Source organism: Octopus bimaculoides, chromosome 2 (assembly GCF_046866305.1).
Source record: "Octopus bimaculoides isolate indiv1 chromosome 2, ASM4686630v1, whole genome shotgun sequence".
Lineage (NCBI taxonomy): Eukaryota > Metazoa > Mollusca > Cephalopoda > Octopoda > Octopodidae > Octopus > Octopus bimaculoides.
Genome location: NC_142929.1, coordinates 131616235 through 131641390, shown reverse-complemented (window position 1 = coordinate 131641390; position 25156 = coordinate 131616235). Strand labels below are relative to the sequence as shown.

Genomic DNA, 25156 nt, shown 5'->3' with positions numbered 1-25156 from the left:
GCATGCCGTGTTAAACTGAAGCAGAAGAGATAAGTTGTTACATGCCTGGAGTAAGTTGATATACTGTAACAATTAGCCCCGGCCATGGATTTCTGGGGATTACCTCGTACACAGCACTAGCAATGCAGAGCATCTAGGACACACCTTCATGTATCGAAGGCAACTTCCAGCACTTCTTAATGAGCCACAAGCTACTTCAGTAACACCACTTGTGCTTTAGTAGTTAAGAAAATAACTTCGTGGCAAAATTTCACTTTGGAGTAAAGAATCGTTTTTTTTTTAGCCATACCTTTCCTGGTGACAGCCTGCCAGTGCAATACACATGTGCAGTCATGATGCTATGGAGCTAGCCTTCACGAGGTAGAGAAGTTGGAAACAATGGGCTTGTAACAACTTACTCGTGTAACAACTAGACTCGGTCTCCCCTACATTATATAATCCTTCAACCTAATGTCAGTAGCTATCCCCTAGTTTATGAAAAAAATACAAAAATCCTTGTATAGAATTGCGCGTTTTACAGTTCCAGCGACGCGGTGTTTAGTTGTTGTGCGCATACTCACATGTCCGAGATAGGAAGCTTCACACTAGGAAGAGAGAGTACTGCGTGTACGACAGTGGCGGGTGTAAGGTAGTGTTTTTTTTTTGTTTTTTTTACACCGCGTGTGTTGTGCTTAAAAAGGTGTTTATATACTTGAATGTTAAAACGTATAGAATTAGATTATTATCCTGTTTCCAGCTTCAGTGTTGCTGCCAGGATTTGAAAAATAGGGCACATTTCCCCGCTTTATTTTGTGATTTAGGGAGGATTTTTTAAAAACAAGGGGGAATTCGCGGCGATGCTCAGTGAACAAATTAAACACACTACCCGGCAGTACCTAAAATGCGAACCGATCAAGTTTATGTATAAATTTTCTTTTTATATGTTTGTTTCCTTTTACACAATATTAAAACGACGGCTAAAAATTTTCTGAAGCTGCATACCCACTAATTTTATCTACGCGCCGCCACTGTATATATATATATATATATATATATATATATATATATATATATATATATAAATATATATATATATATATATATATATATATACATATATACTAAATTACATTAGATATTATATTATATCATATCATATTATATTATATTATATTATATTATATTATATTATATCATATTATACATTATATTTTATCATATTATATTATATTATATTACTTTATATTATGTTATATTATATACTGATCCGTTATCGGTGGTATCAACAAAAAAGTGTTTCATCCAGTGAGAGATGAATGATAGCTTGGAAATATATGGCGCACTATACATGGTATCTTCAGAGGTGTGAAGTTAATAGTAGCTCGAATTTAAATCATGTGTATATTAAACAATATTATATAATATATTATATATATATATATATATATATATATATATACTTTATTTAAAAGCAGCAGAAATATAACAAAAAAACTGTTACTCTGAGTTTCACGTTCCCGTTCAGTCCGATGAACGGGAACGTGAAACTGAGAGTAACAGTTTTTTTGTTATATTTCTGCTGCTTTTAAATAAAGCATATTACTCTACCTCTGGTATTTGAGTACTCTCTTTTCCACCTTGTTGCACATTTCATGTGCTTACTCCGGTATATATATATATATATATATATATATATATATATATATATATATATATATATATAGAGAGAGAGAGAGAGAGAGAGAGAGAGAGAGAGAGAGAGAGAGAGAGAGAGAGAGAGAGAGAGAGAGAGATGGAGGAGATGTGTACAGATATATACAGTCAAGTAGGCATATTTCAGTAATATTTGTTGGTGAGGTTAGAAATATTATCAGTCAACCTTCACAAACTACATTTGTTGAAAGTAATGCATGACTTTTACCTTCCTTATCTCAGTTTTCGAATTATCGGCTAGAGGGCACCAAGTTTACCTGAAAATTCGGGTGCAATGCTCAACTATGGCACCAGATGTGTTGCAATTAGGTTTCAATACTGTGGGTCAATAGAAAAATTTCCCCAAGAGACGTTATCTCATTAGAAATGGATGAAATTTGATTTTGATGCTTCTCCTTTACTGGAGCAGGGTTCTGTTAGTTATACAGACGTCTCATCAAAGATAATATAGCCAAAGTTTCTGTTGAGGTTTTTGTCTTAGTCTGTTATTTCAAAATATTCTAGTGTGTATGTATTTATGTATTATATATATATATATATATATATATATATATATACAAATACATATGCATACATACATATATATCGTTGCTATTATGTTAAACTGTTGTAAATCCAAATTTGGCCAAATGCGTTGTTTTTTCAATATCTATTTTTGCTTGCAATAACCGGTTCTTTTCGTCAAACTATCGTATCTCCAGCTGCTTCAGATGCCAAAATATCAAAAATTGTCAAAGTGTAGTACAACGGTTTTGTTATGGAATGGTGAAACTATTTTTTCGTTTTCTGAAAAAGCAACGTTTTGGGCTTACGACATTTTGCATAATAATAACGAATATATATATATGGGCGCAGGCGTGGCCAAGAGGGAAATATATATATATAGGCGCAGGTTGACCAGGAGGAAAAATTCTGTGTGGACAGTTCCTTTCACGTTGCTGAAACAAATCAGCATCGTCTTGACATTGGACTTCACTTAATACTTTTTTTAGAGGTATGGTGACATTGAATGCTTCCATTGATTTGATTGCTGCTTCGTTTCCGGGTCGTGGCTGTAGCACCAACTTTCGTCACCAGTGATGACCTTTGAATAAAGGTTCGGATCAACTTCCAACTGTTCTTTCAGTTCACGATACGCATTCAGTTGTGACTGCTTTTGATCTTCCGTGAGCAAGCGAGGCACAAATTTTACTGCAGCGCTTTTCATTCATAATTCCTCGCTCAAAATCCATTGGTAGAAACTCCATGACACACCAGTCTTTTCAACAAGTTCGTCAATTGTTCAGTGACAGTCCTCCAAGTTCATGAATTTTCGTGATATTTTCATTCATTTGTGGGGTCGACGGTCACCTTGAACGAGTTGCTCTTCAAGCAACAAGTGACCATTCCTAAAGCGTGAAAAACACTTGTTAACTTGTGTTTTGCTCATGGAAGCATCCCTGTAAACTGTTTTAAACATGACAACTGCTTCGGCCGCTATTTTCCTCAGCAGAAAACAGAATTTCACTGAAGCACGCTGTTCCTTCGTTTCAGCCATCGCAGCTTTCCCCATTCATATAAATCACAGGAACAAATCAGTGCAGTTTTCTGTCTTGCACACTACATCTGATTCCTCTTATGCTCAATTTTTCTCTCAATATTTTAGCACTTTGCATATGTCGTACACACTGATATTACACATTTTACTGAGAATACTAGCTTCATTCTTCTCTAGTTCTATATATATATATATATATATATATATATATATATATATATATATATATATATATATATATATACACGCATACACACACGCACATACATACATACATACATACATACATACATACATACATACATACATACATGCAGATAACAGACAACAGACAGACAGGCAAGAAGATAGACAGATAATTAGATAGATTGTCCTTCTTTTATACGTTATTACTGCCATGCATCTGCAGTCATGCTGAAGCACCACCGTGATTTTCTACCCTTCCGACAGACCTTTTCTGTGATTGGTTTCTTCTGGGTGGTGGTATACCATATCACCACGCTTGCGTGTGCTTTTTTTCTGATTGTTGGCTCACTTGGCATATGAGAGAGTTTGACATAGCTGTCCTTGTCTGTATTTCCTGCTGTTGGCTCATCTGGTATCATGGATAAGAGGATATCCAATGAAAACCTTCACATCCACATTGTGTGGATTTTAAATTCTTTTGAAAGTGCATTGAAAAAACTTTGACTTGTAAGCTTCTGCAGTCCTCACTTTAGAAGGAGTTGGCAGTACCTTGGGTACTATGCAGTGGCATTTAATGCAGACATTTGTATAACTTTTGACGCCAAATTTTGGTGCTAGCCCTTCTAGGATTTTCTTCAGATAAATTATAGCATGAGTCTGCAGTCAGTGAGAAATTCCCTTGAAACAGTGGTTCTGTTTTGTACTGTATCATGGAAATTTTCTTTGCAAATTTATAGAAAGTTTTAGAGTTTGTTTTTATGCTTTCCCCAGCTTTGTTCTCTCTCTCTCTCTCTCTCTCTCTCTCTCTCTCTCTCTCTCTCTCTCTCTCTCTCTCTCTCTCTCTCTCTCTCTCTCTCCTTTCATTAGAGCATTTGATTTTGTTTTCAATTTCTAGGAGTGTCCTTCATAAGTTAGACTTTACACCATCCTCCAGCTGCATACTCAGCCAGTTTGAGACCTTTGTTCTGCATCTCCTAAGGATATTTTAGTCTCTGTAGATTTTATTCTTGGGTATACTGGTCTTTTTTCCCACTTCTGAGACATATTTAGTACATTTAGCTTGTACTGTCAACATAAACTGACTGAGTTTTAAGTCATTACCTTGCATAAATAGTTTTGTTTGTGAATCTTTTTGTAGAGTTCTAGTCTGCTTCATGGAAATTCAAGTTAGATATGGCTTGAGTCCATCTCATAGGGTAGATACTTGTAGTTCACTGAGGACAATATATCATTAGTTCTACAATGTTGAGGTCTGAGAAAGCTGTCATCATCATTTTCATAATATGGATGATGTCCATATTATTTGTGAAGCAGATATCTATTGTTGCCCCTGGCTGACTGAAGAATCACTTGTTCCATGAACAGCATATAATAAAGTTCAAGTAATGATTCTGCAGAGAGGATGTGATCTTCAGGCCATTCAATATTTGGGAGGCTGAAGTCACCCAAGTGTACATTGATGTATTGGCCCAGGTTGGTCAATACCTGTTTTGAGAATCAAAAGTTATCCTCAATTTACCATCATCTTTTGAGATATTTGGTGGATGATATGCTGTGCATATAACAAAATATATTTACTTTATAAGTATTATTAAAGTATTAGAAACTGAATTTAAGTGTAACAACAGTACCAGGAGGGTATCATGTTCTCAGATGTACAAGGCAACATCACCATGACTTCTTTCTCTCCTGTCTGTATGAAATACATCTGCTGACATGTGTATTTCTGCATCTTTTATGTCAGAGGTTAGATTTATTTCTATAAGTGCCATACATATTGTTTGATTGCATGCAGTAAAGTCTTTAAGACAGAGAATTTTACCTCTGTTACTAAGTTGTAAGTGACTTCCAATATTTAGTAAGAATATGGGTGTGATATCTTGGTTGGTGTCCCTTGTGTCAGTGGTGGCCACCCTGGTCCATTATCTGTAGTAGTCTTTGTGTAATTATATGCAAGATTTTGGCTCTGCTTCTGTCATCTGCCACACTATCTTTTGGGCCATGCTAACAAATGCTTGTTGTTCAACAGTTGCAGTTCACACAACATCTGCATATTGCCTTTTGATGGGAGCAGAGGGTGTGTGCTGATTTTTTCATATAAGATTGGTTTTAACTGTTAGTGTAATGAGTCTCAGGTTCAGATATTATATATATATATATTTATACATATATTATATATATATATTTATACGTACGTGTGTGTGTGTGTGTGTGTGTGTGTGTGTGTGTGTGTGTGTGTGTGTGTGTGTGTGTGTGTGTGTGTGTGTGTGTGTGTGTGTGTGTGTGTGTGTGTGTGTGTGTGTGTGTGTGTGTGTGTGTGTGTGTGTGTGTGTGTGTGTGTGTGTGTGTGTGTGTGTGTGAGTGAGAGATCTTATCAGAACCAATCATCATTAGACTTTCCAACTGCATTCTCTAGTGTGACCAACAGAGTCTATGGATATTAACCAACTACCTCATTCTTTGTTTACCCCTATGTCTCCTGCAGGTTGGTTCATCTTGACGAATATGTCTTTCGATTCTTTCCAGGGACATTCTAATTACATGTCCATAGTACTAGAGCTGTGACCTCTCAATGTGATGGAGTAGTAACTTAACCTCATGAGACTCCCTGATCTCCAAGATATACATGTGGAGTAACATTTGTTCAGGGACCCTTCGGAGGAATGCTATTGCAGCTTCTTATATGTGTATATGTATATCTTTTCTATTTTTTAATTATTATAAATCTCCCACTGAGGAGGAAGCCAGTTTCCAACAAAGATACAAGGCTCCCTCTTTGGGATATAATTAATACAGACAAATACACATTTGCATATTTTTACTGATGCACTCACAGATTGCACTTGTAATGTATGAATTAATGTATGAATTAGCCGGTCAATCACTTTCTGAAAATCCCAGTTTATCCCGATTCTCCTTTAAGCATTTACTAACAAAACCTAGTATTCCAATTATTATTGGTATGAATATGAATTCATAGTCTGGATATAGAAGTTGGAGGTTTCGAAGCAGTTGTCCATAGATATCTGATTTTCAAAGAGGTATTTATATCTGCATGGCAGCTGACCTATGACAGTACATACCTTTGCTCCGCTGTCCCAAACAACAATACCCAGCCTTTTATGTTTACATTTGACAGAAGTTTTGATGGAAATATCCACCAGTATTCCTTGAGTTGGTGTTTATGAATGTATTCCATAACAGAGGGATTTTCTAAGTTTATCTCAGGACAGTCTTTTTTGCAGATGACACTGTAAATTGTTTCAGCGACAACATCGTGCCGCATAGGGAGGTCGTACTGTAACAACAGTTTAGGACAGCTGCTAATCACATGCATGATGTCTTCCACAGAAACATGACATAGTCTACACATACAGTTGCACTTTGGGATTACAAGAGCATCACTGTCTCTCTTGTTCACCAGGTACTTCATGGCAATCTCCTGTTCCTGGATTGCAAACACATAGTCTTCAAAGTGTGATGTGATTTAGTAGTCTTGTGTCCAAGAGAGGCTGTACTTCATGTCAATTCTACTGTCTTCTTCAAGCTTCTGGGCAACATACCCGTGCATAGTCTATTTTGTGTATGCAGAGTGCCTTCCATCCAGGTCTTCTCTGAGGTAAGAGAGCCCAGCTGTTTTGGGGCTGTATAGGAGGTCATCAGGAAGAGAGTGCTTCTTGGGGAGCTCACTACCAACTTGTACAATGTTGCTCACTTCACTTTTCAGGATTGCATTAATATTTTTTTTTTTGCTGTTGTTGTTTAGTTGATGCTGCCTGAGTGATACATTGATATTTCTAGCAGTTGAAGATCCTTGCATGTAACCATTTGTTTTCTGCAGTAGGAACGATAATGGATTCTGTGCCAAAATGAAAAGAAGTACAGAAAGACTATTTCCCTGGAATATTCCCTTTGAAATGCCTATACTACCTGAAACAATTATTCTGTTCTCATTTGGAAGGGTGAGAATTATTGTATGTGTGTATGTATGTATGTATGTATGTATGTATGTATGTATGCATGCATGTATGTATTAATATATATTAATATATATATATATTTATTTATTTATACAAAGGCAGAAAAATGGCAGAATTGTTAACATGCTAGGCAAAATGCATATCAGCATATCCGTCTTTGTTCTGAGGATGACTTTGCCTTTCATCCTTTCGGGGTCGATAAAATACTCCCCTGAACTTGCTGGTCTTATACATATATGTGTGTGTGTGTATACCCACACACACATATATATACAAAGATAGATAGATAGATAGATAGATAGATAGATAGATATACATGTGCAGATATTAATTCCAACATATGTGCATGTGCGCATAATCAAATGTATGTATGTATGTATGTATGTATGTATGAATAATTATGTGAACTTGGACATGATAGATTTGACAAATGTTACTTAAAGTTTACTTTAGTACATTATCCTATTTATATTACAGCATGAAAAGTTAATCTTTCTTTATGATCTATTGGCCGATCGCGCTGCGAGGCATTGAAATTAAAATAAATTAAAATACGAACAGAAATATATGAGATAAGCTTTTATTAATTAATTAATTAATTAATTAATTAATTATTTTGTCGTACATATTTTCTACTTACTCTTTTTTTAAATATGCAGCTGTATGCAGCAATCCCTGTCAAAATGGGGGCGAATGCGGGGCTCCAAATAAATGTATATGTCCTAAACAGTGGACAGATAAATTCTGTCAGACAGGTAAGGCTTTATCTTTACTTACTCTAATGTTTTTAATATACTTACCACATACATTGACATTGCAGATATTAACCTGACTACATTTTAAGGGCTGCACTTTCATATTCATACATTTCATACAACAAAAGGGGCTGATCATTGATATGCGATCACAAATTGTTAACGTACTTTTGTTAACATTTTGGATCGTTAGCCTTAATGTAGGATATTTACGGGAGGTAACTCGAAATAGCATAAGTAGTTTCCCTTGTTCACTTAGTTTTAAAGAACATCGTTTATTCCACTCTTTTTTTGATTTTTGTTTTTCACTCATGTTAAAGAAAATTTGCTTTATGGATAAAAGACAATAGTACATTTTTTGCTTATTAAATATTTCATATTTAGAAGTAGTTACACTGTTTTATTTCTTTTCTTCATTCTTATAAATGTCTAAAAGTTATTTCTACAATTTTGATACGTTATTACTCGGTTTCAAGTTGTAAAAGTTGTTCCCCTCTATGTTACATATTTCACTAATTATTTGATGGTAGAAGGTAAGGATAAATATTGAAATATCCAAGCCCCCTCCACCTTCCTTTTTTTTTTTGCCTTTTGTGGTTTTTAGCTTGTATTACGATCGTATTAAATTTGAAGTTCAATAGTTTTTCTATTTATCATATGCTGGAAGAATATCCGGCTTCGTTCAAGCTTTTTGCAATGTCATATAATAAATTGTTGTTTGTATTGTTGAGTAAAATAAAACCAAAGAGGGATTCTGCTTCCACCACTTGTGTTATGGTGTATCTCCTGTCACATTACAGTGACTTTTTTCCCCCCTTTGTGATTTAAAAATGGTCTCTATCTAACCTAGCAAAAAATTACAATGGATGGGAGATTGCTCCAAAAATTCTTTCTTCGGGTTACATATGAATCTAATTGGAAAAGTTACAAAGCGTATTTGCTAACCTTACGAGAGTTATGCATTCAAAATTCTTCAGTGTGATAGACCGGCACCTTACCTTTTGAATTCAAATCTCGTTGGGGTAATAAATTGTACCTTTCGTCTTTCAGGGGTCAATAAATAAAGTATTAGTCTAGGGCGGTGGACTAGAGACGTGAGGGTGCCGGATGAGAAGCCTTGCTCAGTGTGTTCTGGCTCACTGCGTTCTGAGTTCAACTCTCACCGTGGTCTATTTTATCAATCGCCCCGTGAAACACCAACGCTTGGTCTTTAAGTTCCTTTAGAATATGATTTCCCGTTGTTGCTAGCCAGTTTTCTGATTTAAAGATACCCCACACTCTCTTCACAAACAAACTTGAGGGTACTGTAAAGGGACTTAAGCATTACTCTCTCCTTTCTATGAAGAGATTAAAAGAAAATAAAACTCAATGACAATGTCCCAATTTCCTGGAAACTTAAATAATACATTTTAACTGGTATATTGCCAAATACGAACTTTGTCACTTAACTGTAACATCTACATATTCACATTTCTTCGATCGATAACGAATTTGCCGTTTTCTCAAATAGGTATCTCATAGAAAAACTCAAATTCTATTATTTTTAATAATAATTAAAGAGAATAATCTAGATTGCATATCTACTTCTTGTATATAGAAAGTATTTCTAGTCACTCATTAGATATTAGTAGTACTATATTCTTAAAATTATCAAAACGGCATCATAGTTTATTTTAATTTATTCTAAAGTCGTTAGTAATACTGTATGAAATTTAAATAAATCTTTGTAGAGAAATATTTTTCTATGCGGCGGGGATGGTTTTCATACTTAGAATAAATCAGAATTACCGCCCCTGCATCGAGTACAGAACTATTTCATTAACGAATTTTGCTATATTTTGTATATAGTCGATCGTTACTTTTTACGGGATCATTATATTCTAATAAATCAATATGAAAATTATTAGTTTTAAATTAATTTTAAATAGGAGATAAAACTAAATGTAAAAAATATATGAAGAAGTCTATGAATCGAATGTTACCAACACACGTTTTAGCGCATGCTGAACAATTTACACAGCAACAAGCCTTATATCTCAGTTGATATTAAATAACATTGTTTGCAATAGTTACAACAAACACTAAAATAATGTACAGTATGTGTCCCCATTACGTTGCAATCTCAAGTATAAAATTCCTTATTCTTCGTCTCAAAGATTAAGCTTCTCTTCAGACCTTCAGCTTATCAACTACTAGTTCTTTACAAGTAAAAATTTTAAGAGTGTGTTCATGGCTCTTTATAGAGCCTCCTATTCTGGTGAAGAGAGAGAGAGAGATGTCCTCAGATTATTGGAGTCCTGGCCCGCATGCCTTCGGCAGAATGGATTCTTTACCTGGCGAATTCCTCCCTCTCCACGTTTTTATTGTTTATTCATTAGATAAAGTCAATCGTGTTTTAAAATTTTACGCTTAAACTAAATAACTGTATTGATCTCTATAGTAAATAAGTATTACAAGTCATAGGAGCCGTCAGTCGTCTTCTAATTAGTAAAAAACATTGCCACGAAGATATTTTCTTTTATCTTAAGACTATATATGTATATGAGAGAGAGAGAGAGAGAAAGAGAGAGAGAGAGAGAGAGAGAGAGAGACAGACAGACAGACAGACAGACAGACAGACAGACAGACAGACAGGCAGGCAGGCAGGCAGGCAGGCAGGCAGGCAGGCAGGCAGGCAGGCAGGCAGGCAGGCAGGCAGGCAGGCAGGCAGAATATGGGTGTTCCCTGCTATAGTGAGATTTTTAAGTTAGCAACAGTTTCAGTTGCTTATGTTGCAGACTTCGTACTGCAAGTTTGGTTGATAAAGAAACATCTCTTGTTGAACTTCACCTAATTGAACGTATCACTAGGTCTCCTCTGTCTGTTTCTTCTGTCATTCACTCTTGTCTGTCCTTGATCTCAGATCGGATCACTTATTATACGCTCAAGAATAAATTTGGTTGGACAGATCAGTGAGGAAGTTATCACTCGAGCAGCCGAAATTCCGGTTGTTACTTACAAGGGATTTCCTGACTGGAAACAAGTCAGGGTTTCCAATCAACACTGAGGTCCCCCAGAATGATTCTCTCTAATGTTGTTAGCATACAGACTTCAAAATAGATCGACATGAAACTGTTAAATAGCATATATAGTTAAATGCTTAACAGATTTATATTGGTGCCAATCACACAATTATTTGATGAAAGAATCTGGATTATCCTTCAGATTATTTTAAAGAAATCGTTGATATTTTTAGACAATAAATGGATTAATGGCACGCAGTATAAAGTAAGAAGCCAATCAGAAAACAGACGGGCATTGATTCCTAGTAGAAGCACTTCTCTTGCGCTATTAATGTCCATAGGAAGGAAATAAACCACAATATCCTGGTAACCCGCTTCTAAGAATTTTACGTCCTCAGTGTGTGTGTGTGTGTGTGTGTGTGTGTGTGTGTGTGTGTGTGTGTGTGTGTGTGCGAACAACTTGATTTGAACTTAGAACATAAATAGCCGGAAGCAATACTGCGATGTATTTTGAACGCCGTTCGAACGATTTTGCCTATCCATCACAATACATAAGTATACCAGTGGACATTTTAATAATACCTGTTAGCATATGACTTAGGTATTTTCGTGTTTTTTTATTTTTCAGATGTTAACGAATGTATTTCAGGACAACATAAATGTCAGCATAACTGCGTAAACACTCATGGGAGTTACAAATGTTCGTGTAACGACGGTTTTAAATTAATGAGTGATGGATTTTCATGTACACGTAAGTATCATCTGTGAGCGTGTGCGTGCGTGCGTGCACGCGCACGTGTGTGCGTGTGTGTGTAAACGCTGGTAGGCCAAATGCAAATATACATAGGTAATTTGCATCTCAAATGTGCATGTTGGCTTGCACACCAGTGACCAAGAGGCATGTGATCGGAACACAATTATCCAGAATGCAAATGCCTTAGCACCTTCTTTGTGGTCATTGCTTCCACTTTCTTCGATACATCAATTAATTCAAGGCAGAGAGGCGTTGACAAGTAATTAAATTATGCCAACTTTCTAAATTACGGTTAGTTCTGAGCAAGTTGTTCATAGTTCGCTCATGAATATTCCGAAATTCAGTGGTAAAGGTGGCTGTCTCTGCTGATTTTTCCTCCTGTGTAACCAATGTATGAAACCTCGCATGATATAAACAACTAATTTGAAAGATACCTTGTGATCTTCATTCTGATCCAGGGCCCTCAGTTTTGGAAGTAAAGTTAATGCATACTTGTAGAATCATCTAATTTTTTTTCATTGAATTTTAAATTTTTGTTATACCATAATCTCAAACAAGATTTCATATTTTACGTCCGTTTTTTTCCTTCTTTACCTTTTTGCGTCTTGGTCACTTGCGCTTTAAGTATGCGTGTGGTGGGCAACACCCACTTCTCCGAAGAAACTTAATTTGCAAAGGCAATCACTCTGATTAATTCTGAAAGTGAAAACTAATCCTTTTCTTCTATAGATAGAAAAAAATCACTTATATTCTTACAAGATATATTTTAATTTCATACGGCAAGACAACTTATGGATAAAATTGAGACACTAGCCATGAAGTAAACTTATCATGATGCAGTTTTGACAATTTTAAGAATATAACACTATTATATTCTTAAATATCATTATTTTCTTAAATATATTAACCTTGAGCGTATTTTTTTATATACGCTACAGATGCTACCTAGTGGCTATTCTCTATAAACATGTAATTAAAGGAGTGAAGACGCTTATCAATATTGTTAATTTTTGGTTGGATATTGCTACCATAGACTTATCTTTCTACAACGCATCAATTAATTTGGATTGACGTTTCGAGAACATTATGCCACTCCGTTCTAAGTTATTGCTAATTCTTACCAATTTTTTCATTGGTTTAATCTTGAACATACGAAGATACAATGGAAAAGGATCCTGCTATCCTGTATCCACATCTATATTTTGCTTTGTCAATTTATGCAACTTTAAACAATGAGATATATTCGGGTAGTACGACTTGACATAACCTTCAACGCCTTCAACAACATCATTTGTTGGGAGAAAAACTATTAGAGAGAAATGTTAAATTTTTAATTGAATTCTTTAAACAAATCACTAGATCGTAATCTTTTAGCAACTGCCATGATATACAATTTTCTATATATATAAAAAAAGTATGTTATATTCTTTTGAATTACATCTGTGCCCTTATGCATTTGCACCACATGTGATTCTCATTCAAAAGAACAATAACTCGACACTCAAGGAATAGTGTACGATAAATTGGTATAAATGCATTTCTTCAAACACATTCGACGTTCAAAGAAGAACGATATTTTCCCTTCCGTTTCAAAACACATTTATAAATTTTACTTTTCATTGTATGTTAACCATTTACTGTTGATTTTGGCCTAGTTGTTGTTTTCGTGCCTGAATCTAAATTTGTATCTTCGCAATTTGTGTAATACGTGTTGGTTTATTTTTGCTATCTTACTGATGTTTATATTATTAATTAGCCTAGTGAACAGGCGGCAGCGGTGGCGGTGGTGGTGGTGGTGGCGGCGATTGTTGTATACGCTGCTTAGCCAGCAGCCAACCTGTTCCAACTGACCAGTGATTAGAGACATTCCAATCGTAACCATTCTGCCTATTTTTATTTCAGACATAATATATCTAGCACTACATCATCAACTATGCCTGTCCTTGTTTCAGACAGCAATATTTCAGTGGAGGGAAATTCTATCATTACTTCTAACGGCTACGTATATGGCCCCCACCCCCTATTTGCATGATATTGTAGAGTTCGCTGCTCTAAGAATTAGAAACAGAAGAGAATTTCATTAGCTCGCAATTCAGAACCTAAAATTCTCCAATGAGCACATCTCGAACACAGATGAGTGTAACAAACAAGTTTATCCTAGACATATTACATGAAGATTTAAATAAAGATGGTCACTTAGGGATAGTAGGCTGATGGTGATTGTAATTTTATGAATCAGAATGGAATTAATATTAATAGAATTAGTGGATATTAGTGAAGACTTAGACTGTCTTCGGATCACAACAGTCACAACAGTCGAGGTTTCAAACGACGACACTTTCTTCTGTTCAAACATGGATGTTACCAACTTCGTAGGATAAAATCTGTGAAGTGGTTTATAAAATATTAATACATGATTAGGATTGTTTTGTTTTATATACACAATATGCAGTTTTGTTTATTTCCTATATATTACTGACTACAACGAGTATGCATAAATACTTATGTACACACTTATACACACACACACACATATATATATGTTCGTGTAAGTGTATATAAAGAGTACGTATGTTACCAATTCCATAATGAAAGATTAAGTTAAATGCCTAAATATTTCTACAAAGTCAAAAACTAAAATAAAGCTTTTAGTGGTCAGTTCTATTCAAGAAACTCTACTCTATATCCTCAAAAATGATAATAAAGAACTAAAATATGGAGTACAAGGAAGAAAGAAAAAGAAGGTGGGAGAGGGAAAATGAAAAGAACTCCACAATCACATGAGAGGGTGGTTTACAAACAGGAAGTATTACATTATACGCATGTGTTAACTATTTAAAAACGTACCAACAAGACGCTTGTTACACAGCTTCATTCAATACCTTTTTATCTTGTTTTGTTTCAGTATGTCTTACGTGTTCGCTCGAATACAAACAGATGCAAGACGATTACAAACAGCTGAGTGGACGTGTTGTAGTACTAGAAAGGGAAAAGGTCAGTGTCTAAGGGTCAGTTTTCTCTCTCACTCTCTCTCTCTCTCTCTCTCTCTCTCTCTCTCTCTCTTCTCTTCTCTCTTTCTCTCTCCTCTCTTTCTTTCTCTCTCCCTCTCCCTTTATTGTCAACCATTAGCAACTCCATTATCTCCACCAACCCACTCTTAATTGACACACGCACACTCAAACGTGCGCACACACAAACGAATACACAAAAATACACAAAATCCCCTCCCTACACAACTCCCCTCTTTACAACCCTTATCCCTTCTCCTCCCACTCAAAGTGTAATTATGAAAACCTTGTGCTCTCAGTATCTTACATGAGTAGAACATGGTCATGTCTATACATCATAAAAGTTTGACGAGTTCGTATCTCTCTGTTTCAATTGTTCTGTGCTCGTACCAGAAGCACTTAATTTTTTCACTGCTTCAACGCACATTAAAAATTGGTACTAAGTCTAGGTACAGTTCATTGTTGCAGGCAAGGGTTGACAACAGAATAAGATTAACGATTATTTCGTTAGTATTTGTTGCTGAGTTCATCTGTTCATAACAGGGTTCCCCACATGTGAATCCTTTCTTGATAATTGCTACTATAATCGGATAATCTTAGATCGGCCCTATTGAACTTGCGTTTTTTCTTTTTCATTTAACCTTTATATGTGTATATATAATTTGTCATTTCCTATTACATACAATAAATGGACTTTGATGTGTAAACTTAGTGATTTGTCAAGAGTCCTACTTATTATGTATGAAGAGCCTGCTAAAACCAAAGAACCCCAGACTTCAAGGTCTACGACTGGCTATGTATGTATGTATGTATGTATGTATGTGTGTGTGTACCGGGTAACTTTCGTTTGTACCGTATATATGTATGTACCCCGGAAGCCTAAAATCTAAATTTGGCAATGTGTGTACGTTACCCCGAGACCCAAAGGTAAAAGTGTGACAAAATTTGTATGTATAACTTTTTAAACATATATTCCCAGATAGAAGTACATAACAATGTGTCCGAACTTTACCAAAATTTAAAGCAATGTATGAAACAAAAACAGCAAGAAAGGAAAAAACCTGCAGAAACGATAAAAGAGAAAATACCTGTCGACTGGGAACCAGTTGAAATCACCGATAAATCGTTGAAGTCGGTGGAGCGAATGATCCGATCTATGAGACAACAAATTGGTTTACTTGAAGAAAGAATAGAAGAGTGTAAGTTTTACTTTATATTGATGAATATTGCGGAAATATCACCGTAACTTATAAATAGTAATTACTTTTACAGTTAAAACAAAACACGAAAGTACTTAGAACATCTGAAATAGTATTTTACCTTTGCGTTGAGTTCTTTAGTGTTTTGTCTTCTATAACTGCATGTCTTACTGATAACATTTATACTTCCATGAGCTTCGAATTTTGTGAGCCGTGAGCAAAAAGAGGTGCTTAAGTTATGTTCTTGCTTATATATTGGTTTCAAATTTTGACACAAGGCCAGCAATTACGGGGCTGGTGAGTCGATCATATCGACTCCAGTGCTCAACTGGTACTTATTTTATCAACCTCGAAAGGATGAAAGGCAAAGTTGGCCCCGGTGGTATTCGAACTCAGAACGTAAAGTCGGAAGAAATGCTTTTAAGGATTTTGCCCGGTGCGATAACGATTCTGCCAACCCTTCAGTTTTCGTAAGATAAATTCGTGTCTCTCATTAGAGTCAACATAAGCCACTATACCCAGCTTCGACTAAACAGGTTTAATTTGACGCCGCTGTATGATTCAGAATTACTCGCAAATATAAATACTGCAAAGTACTTAATCAAATGCCAAATTGTACATTGGCATTTGAGTAAATACTTTGCAGTATCTATATTTGATCTGGTTAATTCTAAATGAAATAAAACGTTGATTTTACAACATTTCGTTTATCCTTCTCAGTACGCCTCAGCAATTATGCTAGTGTCAGAAATTCGTTACTTATTACCCATACTTTGTGCCAATAAAAGTATTCTACATTAAAAATGTCTCGCGATGTTTATTCTAACTCTCTGCACACTGAATTTAAATCTCACCGAGATCAACTTTGCCTTGCATCCTTTCAGAGTCAACAAAAAAGAACAATGGGTTGGTGAAGTTGTAAGAATGTCGGACCTGGCACCTTGTAGTATTTGTTTTGTCTCTTTGTGTCCTGGTTGAAATCGTACCATGGCCTACTTGGATGGTAGGCAACCCATTACCCTTCGGTTCCCTTAACTGAGTCCACTTTGTTGCAAGCAATGGGACCCCGGTTTGAGGATACTTTCCTATTTCCCACCAGTTTCAGAAATCATGTAAAGTGTCTTGTGCTACTTTCCTTCATGACTAAAAGATAAGGATTTTTAAAAAATCGGGTTTAAAGTTCTCAGCAAACTAAGTCCACAGACAAGATTTTAGTTGTCTATCAAAGATAATTCATGTCATTTACTGCTCCAATTCCCTTGAAAAGATACGAACCACAAGTAATCTTAATCATCCTCCCATACAAATTTGTGACCATGTGTCTTAATTAAAACAAAACTACATATACTAAGTTTCTTTTGACAAGACAGAAACCTATGTTTTACGAGTTGAAAGATACGTGTTAAAAGGTTCGTATTTTCTTTACTTTTATTTGTCTCAGTCCTTTCGGTGTGGTTTCGAGGTCGTTCAAGCGATCAGCATCAATAATTAAATTTCTCTTAAATACGCGCGCAAGCGCGTGTATTTTATTTTTAATTGGCAGAAATTTACAAAAGAGATTCAAGGGCAGAGTTCCATGCATGACACTTCTCAAACTCATTTCAAATGTGAGGGCTCATTTCGTATATAGAATGAATCGTAATTCTTTCTGGAATATTCGATTAAAAATTAATATTGCAGGATCAAATAGAAATTGTGTATTTTCAAATAGTTTTCCTTTAAATTGAGTTGTCTTGCAAGGGAATGAAGTATAGTAGGCAAAATATACATATAGTTAAAACAAGTCCAGCTGACTAGGGTTTTTTTTAAATATAATTTACTCGAGATAGAATAGAAAGCAAAACTAGCCTTGGTAGGATTTGAAATCAGAAAGTAAAAAGACGCATCTAAATGCCGTGAGAAGATTTTGTCTGTCAGGTCTGCGAATAATTGTTTCTAATTAAGCATAAGGCCAGAAATTTTGAAGAGAAGTTTGTCGATACCATCTACCCTATTTCTTGACTGGCACCTATTTTATCGACTTCAGTAAGATGAAATAAAGAAAGTTTATGGCGAATTAATGCGGAACTTACAGCTTTTGTACTCTGACTATGAATTCTCATTTATATCTGTCATCATAGGTGCATTTGGTTACGTACCACAAAATTTGCACAAAAACCTAGAAACACTTAATTTCACAGGAAAAGAGCAAAAAAACTGACGCGGATTCTTCACATCTAATCTATGAGCGGCACAGTGAAGAATTGTAAGACATTCCAGAAATTCTTCATGTGAGACTTATGTGAACAGTTGCACATACTTGGGTGTAAGCATCGACAGTTCAACCAACACATCAACTCAACCACATATTCACAAACACCGGGAACTCTCTTAACTCAAGAGGTCTTGTTGCTTTGTTAGCAACCGGCTTGAACTCTCTCATGAAAAACTTAAACTAAACTCAAAGAATAATCCTACATACACATATCACATCACATACATGAGTCGGTCTGATAAGTGTAATGCATGAAATTTTCGGTCTTTGTGTCACGTTTGTAACTTTCTACCGATTAAAATTGAAAATTTTATTTTCTAATGTACTGAATTCTAACTATTCTGTTTGTTGTAACAAAACTATATAATGCATGTGTGTGTGTGTGTGTGTGTGTGTGTGTGTGTGTGTGTGTGTGTGTGTGTGCCTGCCTGCCTGCCTGCCTATGTGCGTGTTTTGTTGACGTCATAAAAATTTAACTTTTGAGAGAACGTGAAAGCACATAAAGCTATAAACAATAGCATGTAAATATTGGGTTTAAAAAATTCTTTTTGGATAGAAAAAGCCGAAGGTCACCCATAGGTCCCGAACCCCTGTAGACAGGGAATTAAATGCGGATTCGGATTCCACGGGCGGCCTTCGGCTGCTTTTATCGAAAAGGATTTTTCAACTCAATATTTAGGTCATTATTTATAATTTCATGTGCTTCAAAATCCCGTTTCCAAAGAGAATCACACGCGCGCGCACGCACACATACATACATACGTACATACATGCGTGCATACATACATACATGCATACATATATATATATATATATATATATATATATATATATATATATTTCTTCGAGATATAATATTACTTTATAATCTTTTTTCTTTTTTTTTCCTTCTTTTGTCTTACCATTTTCTTATACTTCTTGCATTGTCTTTCAGGTGAACCTCAAGAAGTAGAATCTTCAACCTGAAAATAAAACCAAAACACCAATTCAAGACAAAATCAAAGTGATTATCGCTTCGGTTAAGCCAAGCTTTAATAGTGGATATAGCTATATTAGTTAGTTGTGTGTTGCAAACTTATAAAATGCTATCGAAACTGAAAGATCCACATACATACGTTTCACAGTCATGGTGACAATAAGAGAAGCAACACAAATAACGTTTGTCGTAGGAAAAGAAGTATCATTCAACATTATGTAAGAAATTACATCCACTTGATCACCATCTTATTATAAATATCTGATATAAGAAAATAAAATTTATTGTTGTCTCCATTTGTACATTTTGATAGTAATTTTCTTCCCAAACTTAATTTTGTAAAGTTAAATTCTTATTCACAGAACGATTATGACAAATGATTTGTAAAATCGTTAGAGTCGGGCATTGTATGGTATTCTGGTTTTCCATATTCTAAGCTCAGAATGTAAAACTTTGAAACTTTACCTGTTATTCCTCAGAAGTCGATAAAAGTATTAACAATTGGTTGGCCAGGAGACACTTTATTCACATATGATTGTCAGAGAGGTATACTATTCTCAAAGTTACTTTACTTACCTTTAAATTATTCTACTCTGTTACTCTTTTACTTGTTTCAGTCATTTGACTGCAGCCATGCTGGAGCACCACCTTTTAGTCGAGCAAATCGACCTCAAGACTTATTCTTTGGAAGCCTAGTACTTATTCTATCGGTCTCTTTCCGAACCGCTAAGTTACGGGGACATAAACACACCACCATTGGTTGTCAAGCGATGCTGGGGGGACAAACACAGACACACAAACATATACACACACATACATACATATATATACATATATACGACGGGCTTCTTTCAGTTTCCGTCTACCAAATCCTCTCACAAGGCTTTGGTCGGCCCGAGGCTATAGTAGAAGACACTTGCCCAAGGTGCCACACAGTGGGAATGAACCCGGAACCATGTGGTTGGTAAGCAAACTATTTACCACACAGCCACTCCTGCGCCTATTCTGTTGATTTATCCTTGTTTTAATTATACTAACTACATATGTACGCACTCTTCATATTTTATCCCCTTCTTTACCAAAAATTGAATCTCCTCAGCATTTATGTTCCTGTTTTCCCAGACCACGTTGATTATTTATATTTGCTTTTGGCAATTATTCTCTAAATTTGAATCTCATCCTTTAGTAAATCTAATTTGATTAAAAACATTTTTTCTTTTAATTTCTTTTCCAAGTTCCTCCCACATTTCATTTCATTCTTTCACAATTCATGCTGATCCTTTACCTTAGCCAATTTGGCTTCTTCTACGTTTCTGAGTCATCCAGCTGCTACTTTTACTGGGACAACAGAGTTTTATTTCTTTACTAGAGCGTACGAATGTATTATTTGTCACATACACGATAGTTAGCAGCTTTCATAGAATTTTCTCTTGCAAAGATATTTACACTATTCTGCTCTTGTTTTAACTAAGCTCAAATGAGGCAGGCTTTCGAAAGTATACATTTATGATGTCAATAAGTAAATAGATAATTGCTCAATTTCACACTTCTGATTCAATAGGGGTCTTCTCATGGACCCAGTTGTTACTTCAAGAAGCCTAAAAGTCGGTATCTCCCAGTAATATTTAACAGAAGTGTAAGAATGTCCTGAGTAATTGAGATGTACGGTTTATATGCTTTTACTCATTGACAAACACTTCCAATCTCGTCCACTATTTAGTCATCATCTCACTTACCAGGTCACAAGCATATTCTGGTATATATAAATGTATGATGCAATCACAGTAAAACATATCGTTAGCTTTGTGATAGTTAAAAAGAGACGCAGTCAGTCAAGTTTCGGTGATAATTTCTAGCTTTGCCAGGATTAAATGTCTTAGAGTATTTAGTTACCATACACAACGTTGACTTCACACGATGCCGGTGCTAATGAAATAAGTAGCAGTCAAGTACTAGAATTAATTTAATTGACTGTACCTCTCATCGAAAATGTGTGAGCTTGTACCACTTCTAGAAAACTTTATGGCTATTAACGGAGTGTAGTATTTAGAATACTCTCTCTCTCTCTCTCTCTCTCTCTCTCTCTCTCTCTCTCTCTCTCTCTCTCTCTCTCTCACACACACACATACGCGCGCACACACATACACACACAGACTACAATGCGTGAATTTTTTTTTTTTAATGTAAAAAAAGAAAAGATAATTATTATTTTTATTCAAGACGGCAAGCTGACAGAATTGTTATCAACATTTATCTCGACTCTTCACGCCCTAAGTTCAAATTTCGGGCGCGATAAAATAAGTACCAGTTGCACACTGAGATCAATGTAATCGTCTATACCCTTCTCCCAAAACTTCAGGCCTTGTCCTTATAGCAGACAGAATTATTATTATCATTAGCATTGTCATAACACTCTTTGATTTGGTCTGTCGATTTGATCATACCATATTCCTTGTCACAACGTACACTAACTCCCATTCACCAGGCTTTTATTTCGTTAAAGATACCAACGGATAAAAACAGTCTTTCATTTACTGCCAGATTTTGGAGGCATACTCGAGTGTATAACCAATAATAGTCTATGTAAGATAGCACTTAGGTATTTATTATTCGCTAATTTTATCATCTTACCACATTGCAGTGGTTTGCAACGCGAATCACTGACAGAGCTTCGAAAACTCACGCTACCTGCAAGAAAAAAAAAAACAACTGAATTTCTTTCAATTCACATCTTGGAAGAACGCATTGGGTAATGTAGTTCACGATATCTAACAAAGACGAGGTGGATATGGCTAGAATGCTTTTAATCAAAGCTTCAGATGAGAGCTAATCTGAACCTACCCACGGGATCACGCGCCTTCATGTTCAGTATATATATTTTTTCTTAAACCTTCCGAGTTATAGATCGTCACGAGAGATAACTATGGTTTTCTTTTTCATTTTTAATGTGACAGACAGCCAATAACTGTACCCTTTTAAGTACACTTAAAATTTATACATTCTATATTCTTGGAAGGTTGTTTTCCGAGGCAACAATAGAATATAAACAGCTAGATGAAATTAAGTTGATTGAAATTCACTTGAAATTATTTTTAGTTAGTTTTTTACGAAAAGCTTTTCAGATTAACACGAATCCTTAAATTTGGTACGCATTACTGGATTTCGTCAAGTTCGAAGAGATAATCAGTTACATGATAGCAGATTATATGTCCTCGGAAGAAACACTTTTCCCTCGGAAAACTTGAGCCCAGCATTTCACACTAACCAGTCCTGTCGCCCCTATCTATTGTGTCTAATGACCTGATCACTAACATCAGTAATAAGATACCTAATCTCTCCTCTTCAAAATAAATATTTTGACAAGGCAGCCCCTTACTACAACAATGCCCTACCTAACGGTGGCTTCAAAGATAAGATATATTACAGCTTTCAATTAAAAATATGAAACCTAAAAATAAGCTTAGGAAAATAATATGCTTGACCCCTATCCCTTCTCCTTAAATGTTAAAACTAACGTAGGCATGAAATTCCTGGCTCTTTTAGGCAAACATTTCCCAGTAGACTATAAATACAAGATTTTTAATAGATGCTCGATAAAACTGTCACACATCTAATGCCTCCATATGAAGAACAATAACATTCATAAACCTCGCTAAGAGTTTCACTCCCAGTTGTAACTGTCGAGACTCTGAAGCTCGCCCACTTGACCAGGCACGTATGAGGCAGAAGTCAAATCAACGCTTCAAGGTAACGTAACTGAAAAGAAAAATTACATCGGATTATGTGAAGGCAATTATAAAGACGCTGTTGCACACCATCAGTTTTCTTTCTGGCACATCGACCAAAGTAAAGCTACTAAGCTGGTTAGCTACATATGGCGTTTGAAGACAGACTACACCACATATAATGAAGTGGAGAATCGTAGAGAAATCGATGCCATACGTAAATAGATCTAAGAAATGCAACTTATGCTGAAAGATCGCACATTCTTTTTAGAACCAAGAACTCCACCACACGACTTAGTTCCAGATCTGAAATTTTCAGCAAACGCAAGCATATGGACAAATAACTTTTGATGAACTGCAGGGTACTACCTTCTCCAGATTGAGCAGCTGTCTCATAGACTTTGGACCCCTCTCTGTTGAATTATTCTACATTCAGCGCAGCCTGTGCACCAGTTTTTGGCAAAGCACAGCATTCCCCAGGTCCGACAGCTACCGTATTCTCCAGATCTCACCCCTTGCAGTTTTCTCCTCTTTCCAAAAATCAATTCCCGCTTGAAAGGAAGAAGATTTCAGGACGTCGACGAAATCAAAGTGAATGCGACGAGGCAGCTACTGATTATCCCAGAAAACGAGTTCCAGGAATGCTTCCATCAATGGAAACAGCGCTGGATTAAGTATATGGCTTCCGAAGGGAACTTCTTTGAAGGAGATTAAATGCCAAATTGGTACGTGTTGTTTTGTTTTTACAGCACCAGTCTGGACACTTATTGATCAGACCTCGTATGTGTGTGTATGCGTGTATACAGTCTTAATTACACAGTTTCATGTGCGTGCGCGCGCGCACACGCAAACATACACAAATGCCCTTCAATAGGCATACTTATATATTTATATATATGAATGTATGTATTATGTATGTACGTATGTAATGTATATAAGCCTATTCAAGGGTGTTTTTGTGGGTTTGCGTGTGTGCGCGCTCGCACGCACTCACACATACGAGAGAGAGAGAGAGAGAGAGAGAGAGAGAGAGAGAGAGAAAGTGTGTGTGTGTGTTTAACTAAGACTTTTTTTTAAGAAATAGTGTAAATAAAAGACATGTGTAAAGCAACTATTCAAATGAGAAAAATAATGACAAACTTCCTTATCCGAGCAATGCAGCTATTACTGATAGACAAATGTGGTAGCCATTACGCCAATCGTGTGTATATGAATCATTGTGTGTAAGCAGTTATACATATATATATATATAAGTGCAGCCCTCGCAATGCAAAAGAGTGCAGAACAGTCACAACTAGAAATACAGTATACTTTCTAGTACTGTTTGAACTGTGTTCTTCAAACAACGGTCTTTTATCTCAATTTATATAAACATCATAGTAAAATGTGTAGTTTGTTGTTGCCACGTCATTCATCAGTGTTTCTACATTTACATTTCGTTGGCAGTATGAGTGTGAGTGCGTGTGTAAGAGAGAGAGAGAGAGAGAGAGAGAGAGAGAGAGTGAGCGTGTGTTTGTGTGTGTGCGTGCGGGCGTGTGTGTGCGTGCGGAACGTGCGTGTGCGTGTGCTATTTTATTTTGTCTTAGCATACATTATCATTGGTTCTTGTTGCCTTGTTTTTTTTTTTTTACATCGGTGCCTCCCTTCAAATGTCTGGGAGAAACAGCGTTCAGGGTAAATATACTCTACACAAGGTGAATCAGTATTGAAAAACCAGGTTTCGGATGGGATGGAATCGGTATAAAGAAAAGGTGTAAAATGAGTAAAACGTATCTATCTGCCATCCTTCGACAGCCGCCGCCACATCCACCCACTCCAGGAGCAAGTCGAAAGTGATAAGGAAGCGTCGACGCCCAAAATCTGGGACAGGACTGCTAACACTACCAAAACATAACAAACTGGAGCGCATATACACGCACACACACATACACACACTCACACACACACAAACACACATATACACGCACAACACACGTGCACACACGTACACACACATGCACGCGCACATGTACTCATACACACACGCATACACACACACATTATATACGTACCCTCTAACAGAAACGTACCAAACGTACCCACTAACAG

General features: G+C 36.0%; 1 protein-coding gene across 2 annotated transcripts in view; it reads left to right on the top strand.

The window, feature by feature from the left end:
• Window positions 1-19641, top strand: part of LOC106875935 (epidermal growth factor-like protein 7) — a 48157-nt gene extending 28516 nt beyond the window's left edge. For both annotated transcript variants that reach the window (XM_014924253.3, XM_052965606.1), the window contains exons 4-8: window positions 8055-8150; window positions 11781-11903; window positions 14812-14900; window positions 15894-16113; window positions 19302-19641. In XM_014924253.3, coding sequence (XP_014779739.1) covers window positions 8055-8150; window positions 11781-11903; window positions 14812-14900; window positions 15894-16113; window positions 19302-19333 — 560 coding nt within the window. In that variant the 3' untranslated portion in view covers window positions 19334-19641. The remainder of the gene's footprint in view (window positions 1-8054; window positions 8151-11780; window positions 11904-14811; window positions 14901-15893; window positions 16114-19301) is intronic.
• The last annotated feature ends 5515 nt before the right edge of the window (window positions 19642-25156 follow it).